Source organism: Lissotriton helveticus, chromosome 4_1, assembly GCF_964261635.1.
Source record: "Lissotriton helveticus chromosome 4_1, aLisHel1.1, whole genome shotgun sequence".
NCBI classification, from domain to species: Eukaryota; Metazoa; Chordata; class Amphibia; order Caudata; family Salamandridae; genus Lissotriton; species Lissotriton helveticus.
The window spans coordinates 1,602,100,384-1,602,118,838 of NC_136063.1; the positions used below are offsets into that span (position 1 = coordinate 1,602,100,384).

General features: G+C 46.4%; 1 protein-coding gene across 2 annotated transcripts in view; it reads right to left on the reverse strand.

Annotated features, from left to right (window-relative positions):
- The window catches only part of SEPTIN7 (septin 7), a 525,571-nt gene that overhangs the window by 18,291 nt on the left and 488,825 nt on the right, over positions 1-18,455 (reverse strand). For both annotated transcript variants that reach the window (XM_078688225.1, XM_078688224.1), the window contains one exon: positions 2,789-2,928. In XM_078688225.1, coding sequence (XP_078544351.1) covers positions 2,789-2,928 — 140 coding nt within the window. The remainder of the gene's footprint in view (positions 1-2,788; positions 2,929-18,455) is intronic.

Sequence of the window (18,455 nt, forward strand, 5' to 3'; positions counted from 1 at the left end):
GGCAACATGGCTCATAATGATGATTCTAGTGGTGCAGCCAAGTGGCCACTACCAAACCGGAAGGAGGGGTGTGTAGATGAGGCTAAGTCCTTAGATCAAGTGGTCTGTTTAGATCATTTTGAGACACTCACTGAGGAGGTTTTTATTAATGTAGCTTTAAGTGCCTCCTCAGGCTCTCCCCTATGGACCCATTACCTCACAAAATATGGAAAGAACTAAGCTCAGAACTCTTCCCGGTACTTCGCATGATCTGCAGCCAATCCTTTAGTAGTGGGCTGGTACCGACCTGCTAGAAACAAGCAATAACCCCAACTTGTTTGAAAAAGCTACGCTTGATCCAGCATGTCCAAAAAGCAAAAGACACATCTCTTTTACCCTATCCGGTGAAGATCACAGAGCGTCTGGTCAGTAAGACACTCTCCCAGTTCCTGGAGGTTAATAACAAATTAGAAGATGTGCAATTTGGTTTCCGTCCAGGACATGGAACAGAGACTGCCTTGGTGACCGTACTGAACGATCTTCGAATGCGAGCAGACAGGGGACAGTCAGCTACATTGATTTTGCTGTACCTGTCTGCCGCATGCGATATGGTTAATCATGAGGTCCTCTTGGAAAAGTTGGAAGGAGTTGGGGTGAAGGGCATGACACCGAAGTGGTTTCAATCTTACCAGGCCAACAGACGTCAGGCAGTAGCCCTCCCCTCCACCCCCTACCAATCCGATATTGTTCAATGTCTACATGAGCCCTCTGATCGCTGTCAAAAAGTCGCATTACATCAATCTTATGAACTACGCAGATGACACCTAGCTTATCTTGTCACTGGAGGGGAATCAATCGATATCACTGGAAAATGTTCATGCCTGTATGCAGGACACTGCACAATGGCTAAAAAAGAATTCCCTGCAATTTAACGGCAACAAGATGGAAAACCTATGCTGTGCAGTTGGGAAAGTTCCATTCCTACTCCCAACTGGCTTCTGGCCTATCCCCACAGCCACATCACTGATACCCTCTGAGACGGTGCTTAATCTGGGAGTCAGTTTCAATGATAGGCTGAGTCTAGAGGATCAAATAAACAAGACAGTCGTGAGCGGATTCGCCCTCAGAGTGCTTCGGAAGATTCTGCCAATGTTACCAACTCATGCTAGAGCACTGATAGTAAGGAGTGTCATCTTGAGTAGGCTAGAATATTGCAATGCCCTATTGCTGGAGTCCCCAAGGTATTTGATTGGGAGAATCCAGAGAATTCAGATGATGGCGGCCAAATTCGCTTTGATGAGATCACGACGCTCATTAGCCTCCCAGGCGCTAATGGAGCTTCATTGGCTTCCAGTCTCAAAGAAGATACAATTTAAGTCTCTCTGTATTGTTTTTAAAGCTCTGCGAGGTCTGAGGCCTAAACCGCTGCAGAACAAATTCAAATGGTATATCCCTATCCGTAGTCTTCGCTCTTCATCAGCTAAATAGGTGAAAGTCCACAGATTCCAAAGAATAAAATCGGGAGGAAGAGCCTTTACTATTGCAGTGGCATGACTCTGGAATAAACTTCCAACTGATTTGAGACAGATGGAAGACCTGCTGAAGTTTACGATGGGTAGGGGATACGTATCTTAGCGCCAGGATACCCGTTGGGTCACAGTGCGCTTTATAAGTATTGATAACATTAACGTGGCCGACAGCTGTAGGTACCTCGTTCTTGAAATTCACTGTTTGGGTGTAAGCTGTATATCCTTCTTTAATATAACCCAGAGTGGGCCTGAAACACTCATCTGCATTTAAATCTCTCATTTCTTTTAACTTGCAACTTATGAAGAACATCACAAGGGGATCACCTAATAGGCCTATACTCTTACAGTACTCTCAAAATATAGGCATAATCAAGTGCTTAATGGTTATGGCTATTCACATGGGTCTGGGAATCTTGGAAGGACAGCAAAAAGCACTCAACATTTTAATTATTTAATACAAGAGGGCAAACGTGTGCCCTTCGATTATGTTCATTTTCAAATTCCCTGTTTGTAACAGTTACAGTTTTCATGTACCCTCAGGTCCGACAATCTATATTGACAGTCACATAAGGTACAGTAGAAACTGAGTTGAAAGATGAAGGGAACTTGCAATGGTGATTTAGAATACATAGACAACTAACCAGCCTTGGAAATGCTTCGGGCATCCTTGTCAGTTTCCTAACAAATAGGACCATAATATGAAGCAGACAAAAAACTCACATAAAACAGAATATTTCTAGGCTTTAAAAAATCATATTGCAACACATTTTGCCCAAGTTACCCTACGAAAACAGAAGGTGCTATACACAGCAACTACAGTTGTACAAAATAAGCGGTATTAAAGAATGACCTAAGAGACCGACATTTCTATCAGTGAAAGATGCACGGCATAGTCCAGTCAGCTAAAGAGGCTAGGAGCCCTCCTCGAACGCTAGAGGGAGTGGACAAGATGGCGACACAGCCTGGTGCACTTGGTATGACTTTGACCGACAGCAGGACTGAATCAGGCTCACATCTATTTTGCCAAGTCACCACACACCAGAAACGGTACATGCATCTTAATGTATCCATATTGTACGTTCTTAGCTGAATTCTTGCCACTTCATATTGGCAGTTTGTGCTCTTTACAATCAAAACTCTTCAGATATTTATAAGTACTAATGAGCAAATAATGCATAAATGCCTTAGACGGGGAGAAGCTAAGGGGTGGAGTTTTTCATTTTCCCATTGGAGACGCTTAAAATCAGTACAATTAACAGAACAAGATTTCACTGCAGTACCTGGAGGAGTTCTGCTGTTCCAGAATACGCTGTTGAGCTTCCCAATTCAACTTCTCATCTTCAAACTGGCGGCGCTTCTCCTCCAATTCTTTGTGTTGTGCTTCTAAATTCTTTTTCATCTGCTCATGACGCCGCTGGAGCTGAAAATCAAGAAAAAAACTCTTATGTTTTGTGGTTCTGTTTCAGGCTAAAATCCCACCTCCACAGACTACAAACGTGTTTGCGGCATGGCCTCCAGTAACTTATACAGTAGACTACAAGAGGAAAGTTCCAAAAGGTCTCTTTGATAGATGAAGGACTTTGTTTTTGGAATGGGGATGTTGTGTGCAAAGTATATTAACTAAAAACGTATTTCTTTACATATTACAACTATATATATATATATATATATATATATATTATATATATATTATTTAAAACACATAAAAGTAGACTGGTGGATGTGAAATAAAAATAAAGTTCCCACTCATGCCTAGCTCTGCAAACAACACCTACACCAAATGTAGTGCTCATGTCCAAATAACAAATGATCTCACTAGTAACATGATATATTACCTTTCCATTCACATTATGAATGGCACCTATGGATAAAATGTAAGCTCTTTGAGTAAGTGTTGTAATTTAAAGATGAGGTGTGTAGTCCACCTATTTTCTAAAATACATTTTTCGAGGTCTTGAACATTGCATTTGGTGCGCCAATTATGGTTTGCATGGCAGGTGTGTGAGCTATGGTTTGCGGAATTTCAGAGAGTGTACTTAAACATAATTGGACTTTGTTTTTTTTAAAGTGAATTTCAGAGGTTTTTATGAACACACATCAAGCCTTCAGCCGTGCCGAACAGGAGCTGGTCACAAGGCCTTCAGCCTAGACCAATGTCGAACCCTCCACTGGTGGCCAACCTCGACTGTGTACAGCTCTTGGTTGTGCGTAAAGGACATTGGCTAAGCCCAGCCCTGCGACCAATGCTCCATGGCCAGTCGAATCCCACTATACATGCTTTCAGTGGTGAGCTGAGAGAGATGGCAGCACAGCATGACCTATGGCCCTGCAGCCAACCCTCTGAAGTTCATCCAGCAGTAGCTGTGTACTGGAAGCAGGGGCCAACCCTCCTTAACAGTTGCATAATTATTATTATTTTTTTAAAGAAATTTGCTTTAAAAATAGCGCTATCTTAACTATTAATTAAGTAGATCCTATATGGATTCGTAAATCGGCAGAATATTCTCTATTCCAGTTTGAAAAATGAAGGCATGCTAAAGGGCAAGAGAGGTTTTCCTCCCATCAACCACTGCAGATCGGTTGATCTTATGCCAAATCCAAGCGTCCACATGGTCTGCCTGGCTGGTCATCACAGAAATATTTATGTTGCTATTGTCATTGTTTAAAGTAGTGCACTGAGCACCATAGTGTAAAATATAAATATGGTATAAGGGGACAGGGTGTGTATGCCCTGACCCCAGGCCCATCTTGGAAGCTCCAAAAGGACCCTTGTACATTAGAATAAAAGACCTATAAAATTATATACTATAAAATGATGTGTATTGAATATGCTACTTACCAGTATGCATCTGTTCTTGGCATGTAGGGCTGCTAACATTCATATCTTAGCATTAGATCGCCGCCTAGTGTTGGGTCCGGATGATCGCACATTGTTGTCCTGGAAGAGTCTTCGAAGTATCCTGAGATAGGTGGCTCCTCCCCTGGACTACAGTGAGCATGGGCATCGGCTCCATCCCCAGATTGTTTTTCGCCATTGTGGCAGAAGATGGAGTGAAAAGTGTAAAGGATGTCCATGCTAATGATTGAATACAATAGTATATCTGCAGCTGCGACAGGCACCGGGGAGGAGGGTGGGCGATATGAATGTTAGCAGCCCTACATGCCAAGAACAGATGCATACTGGTAAGTAGCATATTCAGTTCGAGGCATGTGGGCTGCTAAATTCATATCTTAGCATAGAATACATAGCAGTCCCTCCACCAGCGGCGGTTGCCCGTGCCAGCTGCAGAAACCTGAAAAAGTGTCTTGAGAACAGCCTGTCCTACAGCAGCTTGCTGCTTGGAATGCACATCAACACAGTAGTGTTTTGTAAAGGTATGTGGTGTAACCCACGTGGCTGCTCTGCAAATATCCTCTAAAGGAATGTTCCCTAGGAAAGCCATGGATGCCCCCAATTTGCGTGTGGAGTGCGCCCTTGGGGGTATCGTTAAAGTGCGCTTGGCCTTTTGATAACATATCTGGATGCACTTAACAATCCACCTGGCTATTCCTGCTTTGGAAATAGGGTTGCCTTTGTGTTGTGGTGAGAAGGCAACAAAAAGTTGTTTTGTTTTCCTAAAGTGTTGTGTTCTGTCAATGTAGTACATCAACGCCCTCCGTACGTCTAACGTATGGAGCATTCTTTCCGCCACCGTTTGTGGGTTTTGGAAGAATGCCGGTAAGTCAATAGTTTGGTTGAGATGAAACTGTGACACCACCTTCGGAAGGAATTTGGGGTTAGTACGTAGCACTACCCTATTTGGATGAATCTGAATGAATGGCTCTTGGATTGTGAGCGCTTGCAGCTCACTAACACGCCTTAGTGACGTAATAGCAATTAGGAAAGCCACTTTCCACGTTAGGAACTGGAGTTCACACGAGTGCAGTGGTTCAAAGTGTGGTCCCATCAGCCTGGTGAGGACCACATTGAGGTTCCACACCGGAGCTGGCGGTGTTCTTGGGGGAATGACTCGTTTCAGACCTTCAAGGAAAGCTTTGATGGCAGGCACCCTGAAGACAGATAGATGCTGCCTATTCTGAAGATATGCTGCGATGGCGGATAGATGTATCCGAATGGAAGTGTACGCTAGATTGCACTTGTACAGATGTAGCAGATAACAAATGATGTTAGGGATAGATGCATCTAGCGGGTTGATGTCATTAGCTGTACAGTAAATGACAAAACGCTTCCATTTTGCAGCATAGCATGCTCTGGTAGTCGGCCTCCGTGCCTCCTTGATGATGTTCATGCATTCTGGAGGCAGGTTAAGGTATCCGAACTCTAGGACTTCAGGAGCCAGATCGCCAGGTTGAGCTGTTGCGGATCTGGATGCTGAATTTCTCCATGGTTCTGCGTCAAAAGTCTGGGCGTGAGGCGCAGTCTTTGATGCGGCACCACTGAGAGTTCGAGGAACGTGGTGTACCATGCTTGGCGCGCCCACGTTGGAGCAACTAGGATGAGAGTCATCGCGTGCTGCCTTAGCTTTCTTGCCACCAGCGGTATCAGAGGGGCTGGCGGAAAAGCGTACGCAAATTTGCCTGACCAGTTCATCCATATCGCATTCCCCTGCGACTGTGGGTGAGGGAACCTGGCGGCAAAGTGTTGGCATTTTGCGTTTTCCTTTGTTGCAAACAGGTCTATCTCCGGATGACCCCACTGCTGGAAGTACGGGTGGAGTACAGATGGGTGTAACTCCCACTCGTGCATTTGATGGCTGTGTCTGCTGAGCAGATCCGCCATCTGATTGTCCTTGCCCGGGAGGTGTTCTGCCATGAGGAAGATGTTCCTCTGAATGGCCCACCGCCACATGCCCTGAGCCAGATGAGACAGCTGTGGCGAGTGGGTGCCCCCCTGCTTTTGAATGTAGTACATCGCGGTCATGTTGTCCGTCCGGACCAACACTACCTTGTTGCACAGATGTACAATGAAGGACTTGAGTGCCATGAAGATTGCCATCAGTTCCAGATAGTTGATGTGCATCTTCTGTTGCTGCGTCGTCCATAGTCCCTGCACAGTGTAATTGAGCAGATGAGCTCCCCATCCCTGGAGAGATGCGTCCGTCGTCAGGGTAATCTGTGGCACCGGCTCCTGGAACAGTCGGCCCTTGCAAAGGTTGTGTGGAGTCCACCAATGCAGAGAGTCGTATGCCCGACTGGTAACCAACACTAGGTCTGTTAATTGTCCCTGAGCCTGTGTCCACTGATTTGCTAAGCACTCCTGGAGCGGGCGCATATGTAGCCGTGCGTGAGGGACTATGAAGATGCAGGAGGCCATCATGCCTATCAACTGCATGAACACTCTCACTGGAAGTGAGTGTTGTGGTCTGAATTTCTGGATCAGAGACTGCATGCTTCTATCCTGACTTGGTTTGGTTGGGCCACGGCCGTCAGGGTATTGATCGTTGCGCCTAGAAACTGCCGGACATGTGCCGGTTGAAGGTGCGACTTTGGGTAGTTCAACGAGAAACCTAGATCGTGAAGGAGGTGAATGGTAGTCGACATGTCCGCGGCGCACTGTTGTTCCGACTTGGCTTGAACGAGCCAGTCGTCCAGGTAGGGGTAGACATGGATGCCCTGCCTCCTGAGGTACGCGGCTACTGTCGCCAGACACTTGGTAAATACCCTTGGGGCTGTGGTGACTCCGAAGGGTAGGACCTTGAACTGGTAATGCTTGCCTTGAATAGTGAACCTGAGGTATCTCCTGTGGGACGGGTGTAGTGGAATGTGGAAATAAGCATCCTTGAGATCTAAGGTTGCTAAGAAGTCTCCTTGGTTTAGTAAGGGAAGAATCTGTTGCAGTGTAAGCATATGGAAGTGTTCTGATAGTATGTACAGGTTGAGGGGACGTAGATCTAGAATGGGTCTGAGAGATCCGTCCTTCTTTGGAATAAGGAAGTACAGGGAATATACCCCTGTGCCTTCCTCTCCCACCGGCACGAGCTCGATTGCGCCTTTTTGCAGCAACACCACTACTTCCTGCTGCAATAAGTGCAAGTGCTCTGCGGACATAGGCCTTTGCCTTGGCGGGATGTTGGGTGGAGTGGATTTCAACTCTAGGCAATAACCATACTGGACTAGTTGTCGCACCCACCTGTCTGTGGTGATGTTTCTCCAGACGGGCAGGAACTGCTGCAGTCTCCCCCCGACAGGTGTTAAGTGGTCGGGGGGCAGTGACAGGGAGTCACTGTTTGCTTGGGGTAGAGGAGTGGGAGCTGTTGTTTCCTCTGCCACGACCTCTGTTGCTGTTATTTCTGTAACCTCCCTTGTTCTGTTTTGTGAACGAGGATTGTGTTCCACCTCTTGAGAATTGAGATTGTTGACCCATTTGTCCTCTGGTGACTCCACGTGCACCTGAGCGACGAAAATTGCTGCCACGAAACTGTTGTGACTGTAGGGCCCCCATGGACTTATCAGTTTCTGTGTCCTTTTTTATTTTTTCGAGGGTGGTGTCAACATCTGGACCAAACAGTCTATCAGGATTGACTGGCTGATTAAGGATGGTTGTCTGAATATCAGGTTTAAACCCAGATATGCGGAGCCAAGCCTGTCGTCTCAGCATGACGCTAGTGTTGATCGCCCTAGCTGCTGTGTCTGCGGCGTCAAGTGCACACTTGATGGCTGCGTTGGAGATCAATTTGCCTTCCTCTATAAGCAGTTTTGTGCCCTCTTGAAACTTTGGAGGCAGGTGTTGTATAATCTGCTCTAGGGTGTCATAATGCGCCCTATCGTAACGTGCTAAGAGTGCTTGTGTATTAGAAATACGCCAAAAGTTGGCAGCCTGTGCAGCTACTCTTTTGCCCCCTGCCTCTAGCACTTTGGACTCCTTATCCGGGGGAGGAGCTTCACCCGTTGTTTGGGAGTTGGCCCTTTTGCGGGCATTGGCGACCACCAGGGAGTCTAGCGGCAACTGTCCCCGAATGTATGCAGGGTCTGCAGGTGCTGGTCTGTACTTTTTTTCAATACGTGGATTGACCACTCTCGCCCTGGTAGGTTCTTTAAAGATGTCCGCAGCATGTTTGAGGACTCCCTTGAGCATAGGCAGTGTCTTTACAGTCCTCTCAGAGACTGAAAAGGTGTCAAAGAGAAAGTCTTCTTCAACCGGGTCAGCATGCATGTCCACATCATGATTAGCAGCTGCCCTCTCAATTAGTGCATGAAAACCTGCAGAATCCTCTGTTGGGGATGCACGTGCACTGAAAGGTTGTGGGTCTTGCCCCACACTCTGGGTGCCTTGGTCACCAATGTCATCATATGCATCTGGATGTGCATCTGGTTCATTGATGGGGAAGGTGTATTGGTCCTCTTCATCATATCCCTCACCCTCAGATGGTTCTGGTGAGGGAGTAGGGCTTCTACTAGGAGGAGGCTGAATAGGCTCTATGAGGTTAGAAGCGTCCTGAGGAACCCTTTTCTTCTTTAGTGGGATGACATAGGAGTCCAGAGGCTCTGAAGTGATCCTCCTTTTGTATAGGGTTAATTTGCCGGTGTTGGCGTCGATGAAGTGCTCAGAATCGTCCTCTGATTCGAGTTCTCGACCTGAAGGTGCTCCTGCCGTAGAAGAATCCGACTTCTTTGGCGTCGATTTCGTGGAAAAGGCCTTCGGAGCCTCTTTCGGCGGCAGAAGGAAGAGAAGCTTACTCTTAGGCTTTGCCGGAGCGTCCTTCGGCGTCTGAGGCGACGGCAACGGAGCCGACGTAGCAGCGGCCTTGTCCCTGATTCTCTGAAGCGAAGCGGCGATGGGGGACGCTTCACTCACAGTGGCTTTTGGCGCTGACGAGGATGTCTTGACCTTCCCCTCGGATCCGACGTCCTGGTGGCCTTTCTTAGGTTTGGACGCCGATGCAGTTGTCGCTGACCCAGAGTCCTTGGATCGATGCGCAGATGTGCCAGCTGTCGATCCGTGCGCCTGCGTCGGTTCCGTGCCCACTACGCGACCGACTAACGGAGTCCCAGGCGTAACCGGAGCCGTGCCGCTGGCCTTGGCGTGCTTAGACGGTGTCGCCCCGGTTGATCCGTGCCGACCACCCTTTGTAGAGGATCCCTCCTCTTGCGCCGTTTTTGACCCTTTGGAATCGACCGACTTCTTCGACTTCTGCGGACCGGAGGTCGACGGAGCCGATGCGGCGGCGGGTGCAGTAGTTTTCTGTGGGCCGGCCGCCATTTTAGGGACGCTCGAGTCCATAAGTTTCGGTTTCGTTTTCGGGTCGGCCATTTTAGGTGTAGTCGACACCGTAGGTTTCGGTTTCGATTTCGATGTGGCCTGCTCAGCAAGTATGTCCGTGGCCGGGCCTGATGGCGGGGCAGTGGCTTGCGGCACGGGGTCTTGGGTAAGGCCGACTGGCGATCCCGTGACCCGATCGTGATCTTCGAAACCTTCGGGGCATAGCTCGTCCCCTGAGCTATCTTCCGCGGCCCCATAAATCTCTTCGACGTCCCCTACCTCGTCGACGTATTCAAGGCCTTGACCCGCGACTCCTTCGTTGTCTACCGGATCCGCCTCGACCTCCGTTTCGGGTGGGGATATCTGGAGATGATGACCCTGTTCATCTTCTTCTTGGTCGCCGAAGATGTTTTCTGGATCCGGGGCCGCTTGTCTGGCCTCCATGCGCACCGCGCGCCGGAGCTTAAGAGTCTTCTTAGACCGGAACTGAGCGCAAGCCTTGCACTTGCCGTCGTCATGGTCCGGTGAAAGGCATTTGTTACAGACCGGGTGCAGGTCTATATGTGGGTACTTAGACCCACAGAGCGGACAGTACTTAAACGGACTCCGCTCCATGCTGGAAAGTTGCGGTCGTGTCGCGATGAGAAGGCCTCGACGTCCGAAGAGTGAAAAACTCCGCTGAATCCGACTCCAAGAGTTGGAAGAACTCGAGACCGTGCGCAAACAATACCGACGCTATAAAATATAAGACCTTTTGGCCTTAAAAAGTTAGTTTTACTCGGTTCCGACAGAGAGAAGTCGAGACCGCATCCGAACCCAATGGCGGAAAAAAACTATCTGGGGATGGAGCCGATGCCCATGCGCACTGTAGTCCAGGGGAGGAGCCACCTATCTCAGGATACTTCGAAGACTCTTCCAGGACAACAATGTGCGATCATCCGGACCCAACACTAGGTGGCGATCTAATGCTAAGATATGAATTTAGCAGCCCACATGCCTCGAACATTATAAGAGACCATAACTCTCTCTGGACACCCACAGATCCTCCTGGAGTTTTCAAAATGTGAAATCCTGAATAAATGCTTAAAAATAAAAATAAATAATCTGCACCTCAGCTATACATGCCTGAGGGCCATGCACAGCAGGGGTTAGCCACTGGCGAAGGGTAGGGTGCAGGTTTTGGCTGACTGCCAGGCCATGTGGTCAACTGCTGGTACACAGTCAAAGGTCCTATGCAGACGGCGTTCGCAGACTGTTGAAGGCTCGATAGAGTGCCTGGTTGCAGACTAGGCCTGGAGGCAAACCCCAAGTAGGCATGAACCATGGATGCACATAGAAGAGAATGGCCACCCATGGAAGGCAGTACAAAGGGCCTGATGATAGGCCCTATGTACAACTCTAGTTGTGCATGGCCTGATAGACGGAATGGATTTACCATGACAACAAATCTAAATCTGTTACCTCAAATTTCATGCAAACCAATGAAATGGTCCCACATTTATTAACACATCATACATTTACCCACTGTGATCCCTGCAACAGGCTTAATTTGAGAAACCAATAGCAAATGTAACGATTAATTACCTGCAAAATTTTGGGCAGGAGTCAAAACTTGCCAACATTAGGAAATTAACACTTTTTGCCCCTCTTAACCATGCCCTTTGACAGATCTACATAAACCTCACCATATTAGGAGTAAAACATGTAAGGTATCTGACACATTTCGTGCAAATCTATGAATGGCACCAACTTTACTGGCCATTCAAAGACGTTTGACCCGCCCCACCATCACTTTGTAGGTTCCCATCGGATTTCAGTGAAACAGATACGTTTTTGACACCCCTGCTTTTCATTTTAACACCCTTTACCTTTTCAGATCTACATGAAAATTCAGTTATTTACCTCAGTGATGCTACTTTTGGTGGATGGAATGTCGAGCCATGGATCTCTCATCTTTAAGATGTCCCCTTGTGTTTCTTTTTCGCATCCTCATGGGCACAGTGTAGAACAATTGTTGGCGACAGAATTGCCAAAGGTAAGAAACTTGTTCTTCCGATGGATACTTTTAATCATGGATTCCTCACCTTTAGACTAGACATCAAAGCAGAACTTCCCAAAGGTAAGGTGTGGCGAGTGAATGTAGCATGGCAGATGTCAAGAATAGGCACCCCTCATGCTAATACAGTCTTCTTGGCCTTGACCCGGTTAGCTCTCAGACCAGAGGGAGGCTTTTTAGCTAGTGTGTAGCAGGTCTTAATGGTGAGTGACTAGCCTACTTGACAGGGTCCTCTTTTGCCCCACCCTGCCTTACTTTGAATCCGAGAAGTTGATAAAGATCTGTCTGGTGATTTTTTTGTCTTGTTGATGTGAGAGCTCAACTCCCTCTCTGGATGAAGGTGAATGAGCTCACTTCTTTCAAGTGGCGGGGAGGAGTGAAGAATGCAGGCAAGGCGATCCGATGGCCACTGTGAAAGAGCATTACAACCATCACGACGTTACAGAGGAAAGCCTCTAGGTTCCTCACACCAACTTGACAGAAAAAAATAAAGTATTGACTGTTGTATGGACAGTGCCTGAAGCTCACTCGTGATAACCATGAGGAATACTTTTTTCTGCATCAAGAGCCTTAAGGAGCAGCTGAGCACAGGGTTGAAGGGTGTACACAAGGAATGTCAAACCAGGTTATGGTCCCAATGGGGTATTACAATTTTTTTTAGAGGAAACGGGCCAATCCTTTTATGAACACTATCACAGCTGGTGGCCTAAATAAGGGCGGTTAGCGGGGTAAATAAAGAATGGCTGAAAGGGCGGAAGAGTAACCTTTCACTGTGACCACTGTAAGGCCTTGCTGGGCTAAGGAGAGAACAAACAAAGGATGACAATTCAAGCATTTTAGCCGCCACTGTTCAGTCTCTATGCATGGAGGGATAAGTTGAGGAGATTCTGATGCAGAAACGTGTCCTTGTGCTAAGACAGAAGATTTACCAAAAGTGAAGCCTGAATGGAGGACAAATGCTCAGAATGTTTGGGTACCACACTCTTCCTGCGTAGTCCAAGGCAAACAAAATGATTTGGGCCTGATCTTCTTCGGAACCAAAGGCAGGACAGGCATCGGTGGGAAGGCATACAGGAGCCCCTCACTTCATTCTAGCCGGAATGAGTCTCCCAAAAAGTGCCTTGGTTAAAATGAGCAAAACTGTTGACACTGCATGTTCTCGATCTCGATGGGACTGTAAAACGGGTACATTAAAATATACGTCTGGCAAGCAGGGATACCATCCAATCTTCTGGGACTAGGGTGCAAAGGCTCTGAGCCATAGTAAGCATTCTTTATTAGTTGATCTACAGAACATAATTTAACCTGCGAAGGTCCAGGATAGGCCTGAGGCTCCTTTCCTTTTTTGAGAATCAAAATGTAGCACTAATAACAACCACACAACCCCCCCCACCCCACCCCTGTACACGGAGGGTGAAAGATGTACCTCCTGCATTAGGATTGTTAGGTATGCCTCCAAAATCTGTTATATCAAGGGAAGAAGATGGGGTGGGTAGGAAACAAATGGCAGGGCATAGCCCCTTTGAATTATCTGTATGAACCATTGGTCTGATGTACGGGATCTCCACATGGGGAAGAAATGTGGAATCCTGCTGCTCACTGACCTGCCATGGGCTGCAAAGGTCAAACTAAAGTGGCTTGGTAGCCATCGCAGCAGAGAAGGCGGAATTGGTGGACTGTTGACCCAGCTGCCCTGAGCTGTGTTTGATGATGCCACACCTATGACATGCCACACCTAATATCTGAAAGGACTGGACAGTTTGCTGTGCCACCAGTTGAGAAGCTGGACGTTCCCTACAGGCTAGTCCTCCTTTAATTGCCTCTTAATTTCCTAAATTGATGGTGAAACGGTCTCTGGCGTCAGTAAACCCAGACAGCATGCAGTAGCACAGATATTCATAAATCTTTATTACACAGATTTTGTTATGTTATGTTATATTGTGATTTGTAGCGCGCACAACTACTCCGGAGTATCCTGGCGCGAAGCAGTCTAGCACAACTGGCGAGAGAAGATGAGTTAGTAGGCCTGTTTAAAAAGGTGGGTTTTAAGTAATTTTTTAAAACATCTTAGGTCTTGAGTGTGGCGCAGCTCTAACGGGACGGCATTCCAAAGGATGGCTACTTTAACCGATAGAGACTGACCGCCCATCCTAGCTCGGCGAAAATGAGGAATTACCATCAGTCGTTGGGCAGCCGACCTAAGCGGGCGTTGGGGAATGTAAAAAGCCACTCTCTTCTTGATGTAGGAGGGGCCGGAGTCGTGTAAAGCTCTGTGTGCAAGGACCAGAGCCTGAACTTGTACCCTCTGAGTCACCGGCAGCCAGTGGACTCATTGAAGGGCATATCTATTAGGGACACTTACATAGCACCTGAAAACCATGTCAACCTTATCCATGTGTGCCTTTGGAGCACAACACCGGTCCCAACAGCCCTGTCAAGGCCTTCAGCAGTATCCAGGTTTGCACGGATGATGCACTTCACTGCATCCTGTCATGCATTGCCTGAGCCAGAGAATTTCCAATGTTCTCTGGCACTGCTAGAAAGATCTTGCTGACCATGTCTTAGAGAGCATGTGTGTACTTGTCTGTCAGTAAAACCACATTTATGAATCTAAGAACCAGGCTTGCAAGTGAGAATATAAAAAAAAAAAGTATTCCGTCGATGTCAGCCATGATTGAAGAATTGCTGATAGAACGGTTAATTTCATCTCAATGGAGGGAAACTGAATTTCTAGCAGCTCGGCTGCCCTCCAGACCACTGCCACAAATGAAGAACTTACTTCAATTTGTGTCCATGTAACAAGTCAAGCTTTATCTCAGAGAAGGTATTTAGCAGACTTGCATTTGTATATCCAACATAGCACATCTTCAGTATAGTGAGGGGCAGTAAATCACCTTGCTCCTTCTGTTATCAGTATCTTGGGTGATCCTATGTGTTTCTAGTACAGGGTCAAAAACAAAAAGAGTGAAGCTGCTGTTAATAGCTGCATAGCCACAGAAGCACCAGGTGAGAGTCAGGCTGCATTAAACCCGGTTGCCCTTCCATGCTCTTGTACCACAACATTAGTTGAGCTCAAGCCAACATCAGTTTGGGGTCAGACATGAGAGTCAACACCAGCTCTTTCATTGGTGCGGTGGAAGTCTGTACCAGAGTTGGTAGGGACCCAGGATCAGGTTCCAAGACGACAAAGTGTTGGAGGACACGCTGAAGGCAATATAACTGGCGGCCCGCAACTCGATGCTGCCTGAAAGTGCAATAAAGGGAGTCAGGATTGTGGTGGGATGGGTCAAAGTCTTCTTTTGCCTTTTTTTGTTTGCGCTTGGACTTCAACTTACCCTAAAACTGAGTAGGAAGTGGATTGATTGACGGAAACACCCCGTCACAGGGACTGCAAACTGAAGTAGGAGTTAGACTTGTATTTCAACTACAACCTCTTGTGAACGGTGATGAAGAGCTTCTCCTCCTGGTCCTTCATCATCTTTGGGTGCTTGCGGGCACACATGTTTCGCAACTTAAAGAGTCATGCCAGGAGTCCAAGCACCAAACACACCTCATGCAGGTCCATACCAACACCTGCTCCCAGCACCCTTAGCATGGCTTTATGCCTGGAGATTTCAGAGGGGTTATCATTTCAGAGCACAATGTCGGAAAGTTATTAGAAGTTGTTGGTAAAACAGAAAAGCACAGAGTAAAACTCTGTATTCACTGTCAAAGTTGCAGAGAAACAGAAATTGGCGCCAGCACACAAGTGTGGCGTTTACATGCAGCTCTGCTCCTTCAGTTCCAGGGCAGTACAGAGCAAACACAGAGCCGGACACGACCCTCACCTGCTGGCACGTAGGAGCACAGTTGCTGAAACTATGAATCCAGTTTGGTACCTGGGGACACTCAAAAGATGAGGAACCTGCATTTAGAATTATCCATCGGAAGACTAGGATTTCTGCACTAGGCTTGTCTTGCGAATAGCCCATTACATTGTATACAGATTGCTTAAACAGCACCAAAGTAATAAGTAAACAAAAATGTCACCCTTTTTTTTTTACTTTGGGCCGATTTGATGAACCTCCTGGAAACTTGTTCTACCAAAGAAGACTAGAAATGGTAAAAGTCTGCCAAATATACCATAGTGGTGCATAATTTTACAAAAGTTTGAAAACATAATGTGCATTCATTCAACAAAAATGCTATACATATTTTTGTACAACAGGAAGATGCAAACAAATTAAGTGAAGAACATGAAGTGTTTAATTAAGATTTCTCCTTTTTCTTTTGCTTAGTTCTTCTGTCAGATGATACATTACTTCATGTACATCCCATCCTCTTTTTCAGCTAATCCCAATGCATTTCGGTATGATTATACCTTCATCAGGGGAATACTGTAATTGAAATCAATACAATGACAATGATCAGAATTCAAAATTGGGGAGCCCCAAACTCCACCTCGTGTACATTTTGACTATAGTGCAAGTTTGTCATAACGAGTACCAGCTCAGCTAAACCCTCACCTACGTGTGCTCAAAAAACGTGTGCTCAAAATGCGTCCCAACACCACAGTCATGTTATCTCCATACCCGGAGTAATCTGATGTGCACATGTACCTGAATCTGTGCACTGATCGACTTGACTTTTCAAAAAGATGAGGTTCCTGAATAAATAAAGTACAAAAGTGACTCCCTGTCCAAGCCGTAGCATAAGGGTTATGTCTATACACATGACAACTGCTAACCCACCGCCTCCTACCTGTGTCAGTTCGTGTCCTCTCATATAATACCGCCTGAACCTTGTCCACGTTCTCGCTATCTGTGGGGTACATAAATGTCACCATAAATCCTCCGTTACCGAGACCTGCCGTCTCTCCGCCTTGCGCCTAACCCCTTATCCTGCCATGTACCTGCTAGCGGAAACTCCTCGCCTCTGCTCGTCGTCTTGCGTCTGCGAGCCGTTACATCACCGCCTTCCTTAAAGGAAAGCCGGCGATTCAGGGTGGACACTAAAATGCTGTATCCTCCTATGGGCGCCATTACTACATGGACGTCGGTGCATGAATCTAGTATGAAAATGCCTCATACAACAAAGCTAAAAGTGCAAACTTGAACATAAGGACCTTCAAAACGAAACAAAGAGATAAAGAGATAGTATTCTAATACTAAACTAAGTAAGTGCTGGTTGTGACAAAATTGCTAACAGTGTTACCATGATAATAACAGCCACAGTGAAAACAGGTGTTATTCTCAAATACAAACGCTTATTTACAAGAAACAAATTAATTCAATTTTTTCGTTAAGCCCATCCGGTTCTTGCGTATTCAAATGGCGAATCCAGTATACCTCCCTTTGTGCTAATTGGCGGTTGGAATCAGCATGTTGCTCTTGATTAATGCTCTCTAGCACTGTGAAACGCAATTGTGGGATTGTGTGGTGTCTCTCTTTCCAATGCATGGCTAAACTGGATTTAGTATTGCAGGTTCTTATAAGGCTCTTGTGTTCTGTTACGCGAACCTTAACCTTTCTGGTGGTCTTCCCAACATACACCAGCCCGCAAGGGCACTTGATGGCGTAAACAACCATGCTGGTGTTACAATCCGACGTGTGCCTTAATTGTATGTGCTTGCCTGTCTGAGGGTGTGTGAAAACGTCCCCTACCATTACATTTCCACAGTGTCCACAATTATGACACTTCACCATGCCTCTGTGTCGGACATCTGTCCTTCTTGTCTGAGATTGTTTTAATATCTCCTTTAAGTTCTTGGACCTCGTATGTGCAAACATTGGTTTGTCAAAGAACACATCTTTAAAATCATTCTCTTGTTCTATGACTTCCCATCTTGTCAGAATACTTTTCTTGATATGCCTACTCGATGTGGAGTGTTTGATTACGAAAACCTCCCTCTTCAATGGTTGTTTCACTGTTTTTACTAGCAATTGTTGTCTGTCTTTCTGACGAGCTTTCTCTTTAGCCTGCTGCAGTAGTGTTTCTGGATATCCTCTCTCTTTGTATGCCTGAACCATGACATCCATCTCATGTGTGCCTTGCTCTTCCTGTGAGCAGATCCTCCTTGCTCGTAAAAACTGCGAATAGGGTAAGTGATTCTTCAAGGAAAAGGTATGAAAGCTGCTATAATGCAATGCGCTGTTGCGGTCAGTGGACTTTTTATACAGCCTAGTGTGTAAACCATCTCCCTTGTTCTCTATGAGTATATCCAGATAGTTAATGGATGCACTGTCGATGGAGTATGTGATCTTGATTTGATCATGACAACAGTTCAGTTGAGTCAGTAGGGTCACTAGTTCTTCACGTGTTCCATCCCACACCATTAAAATATCATCAATGTACCTAACGTAAAGTCTAAGATGTTCCGACCACTGAGAGTGCTGTAGGATGTTGTCATCTTCATATTTTGCCATAAATATATTAGCAAAAGTTGGTGCTCCGGTAAAACCCATGCTCGTGCCTGTCCTCTGAAGATAAAAACTGTCCTGCCATCTGAAATATCCATGATACAGACAAAAATGGAGTAGCTCTAAAAGAAACACATTTGTGCCTTCCTCGTAATCATGTCGCAATAACATCCATTCTACTGCCTCTATACCCTCCTGGTGAGGGATGGAGGTGTATAGAGCTGCTATGTCATGGTTCAGGCATACAAAGAGAGAGGATATCCAGAAACACTACTGCAGCAGGCTAAAGAGAA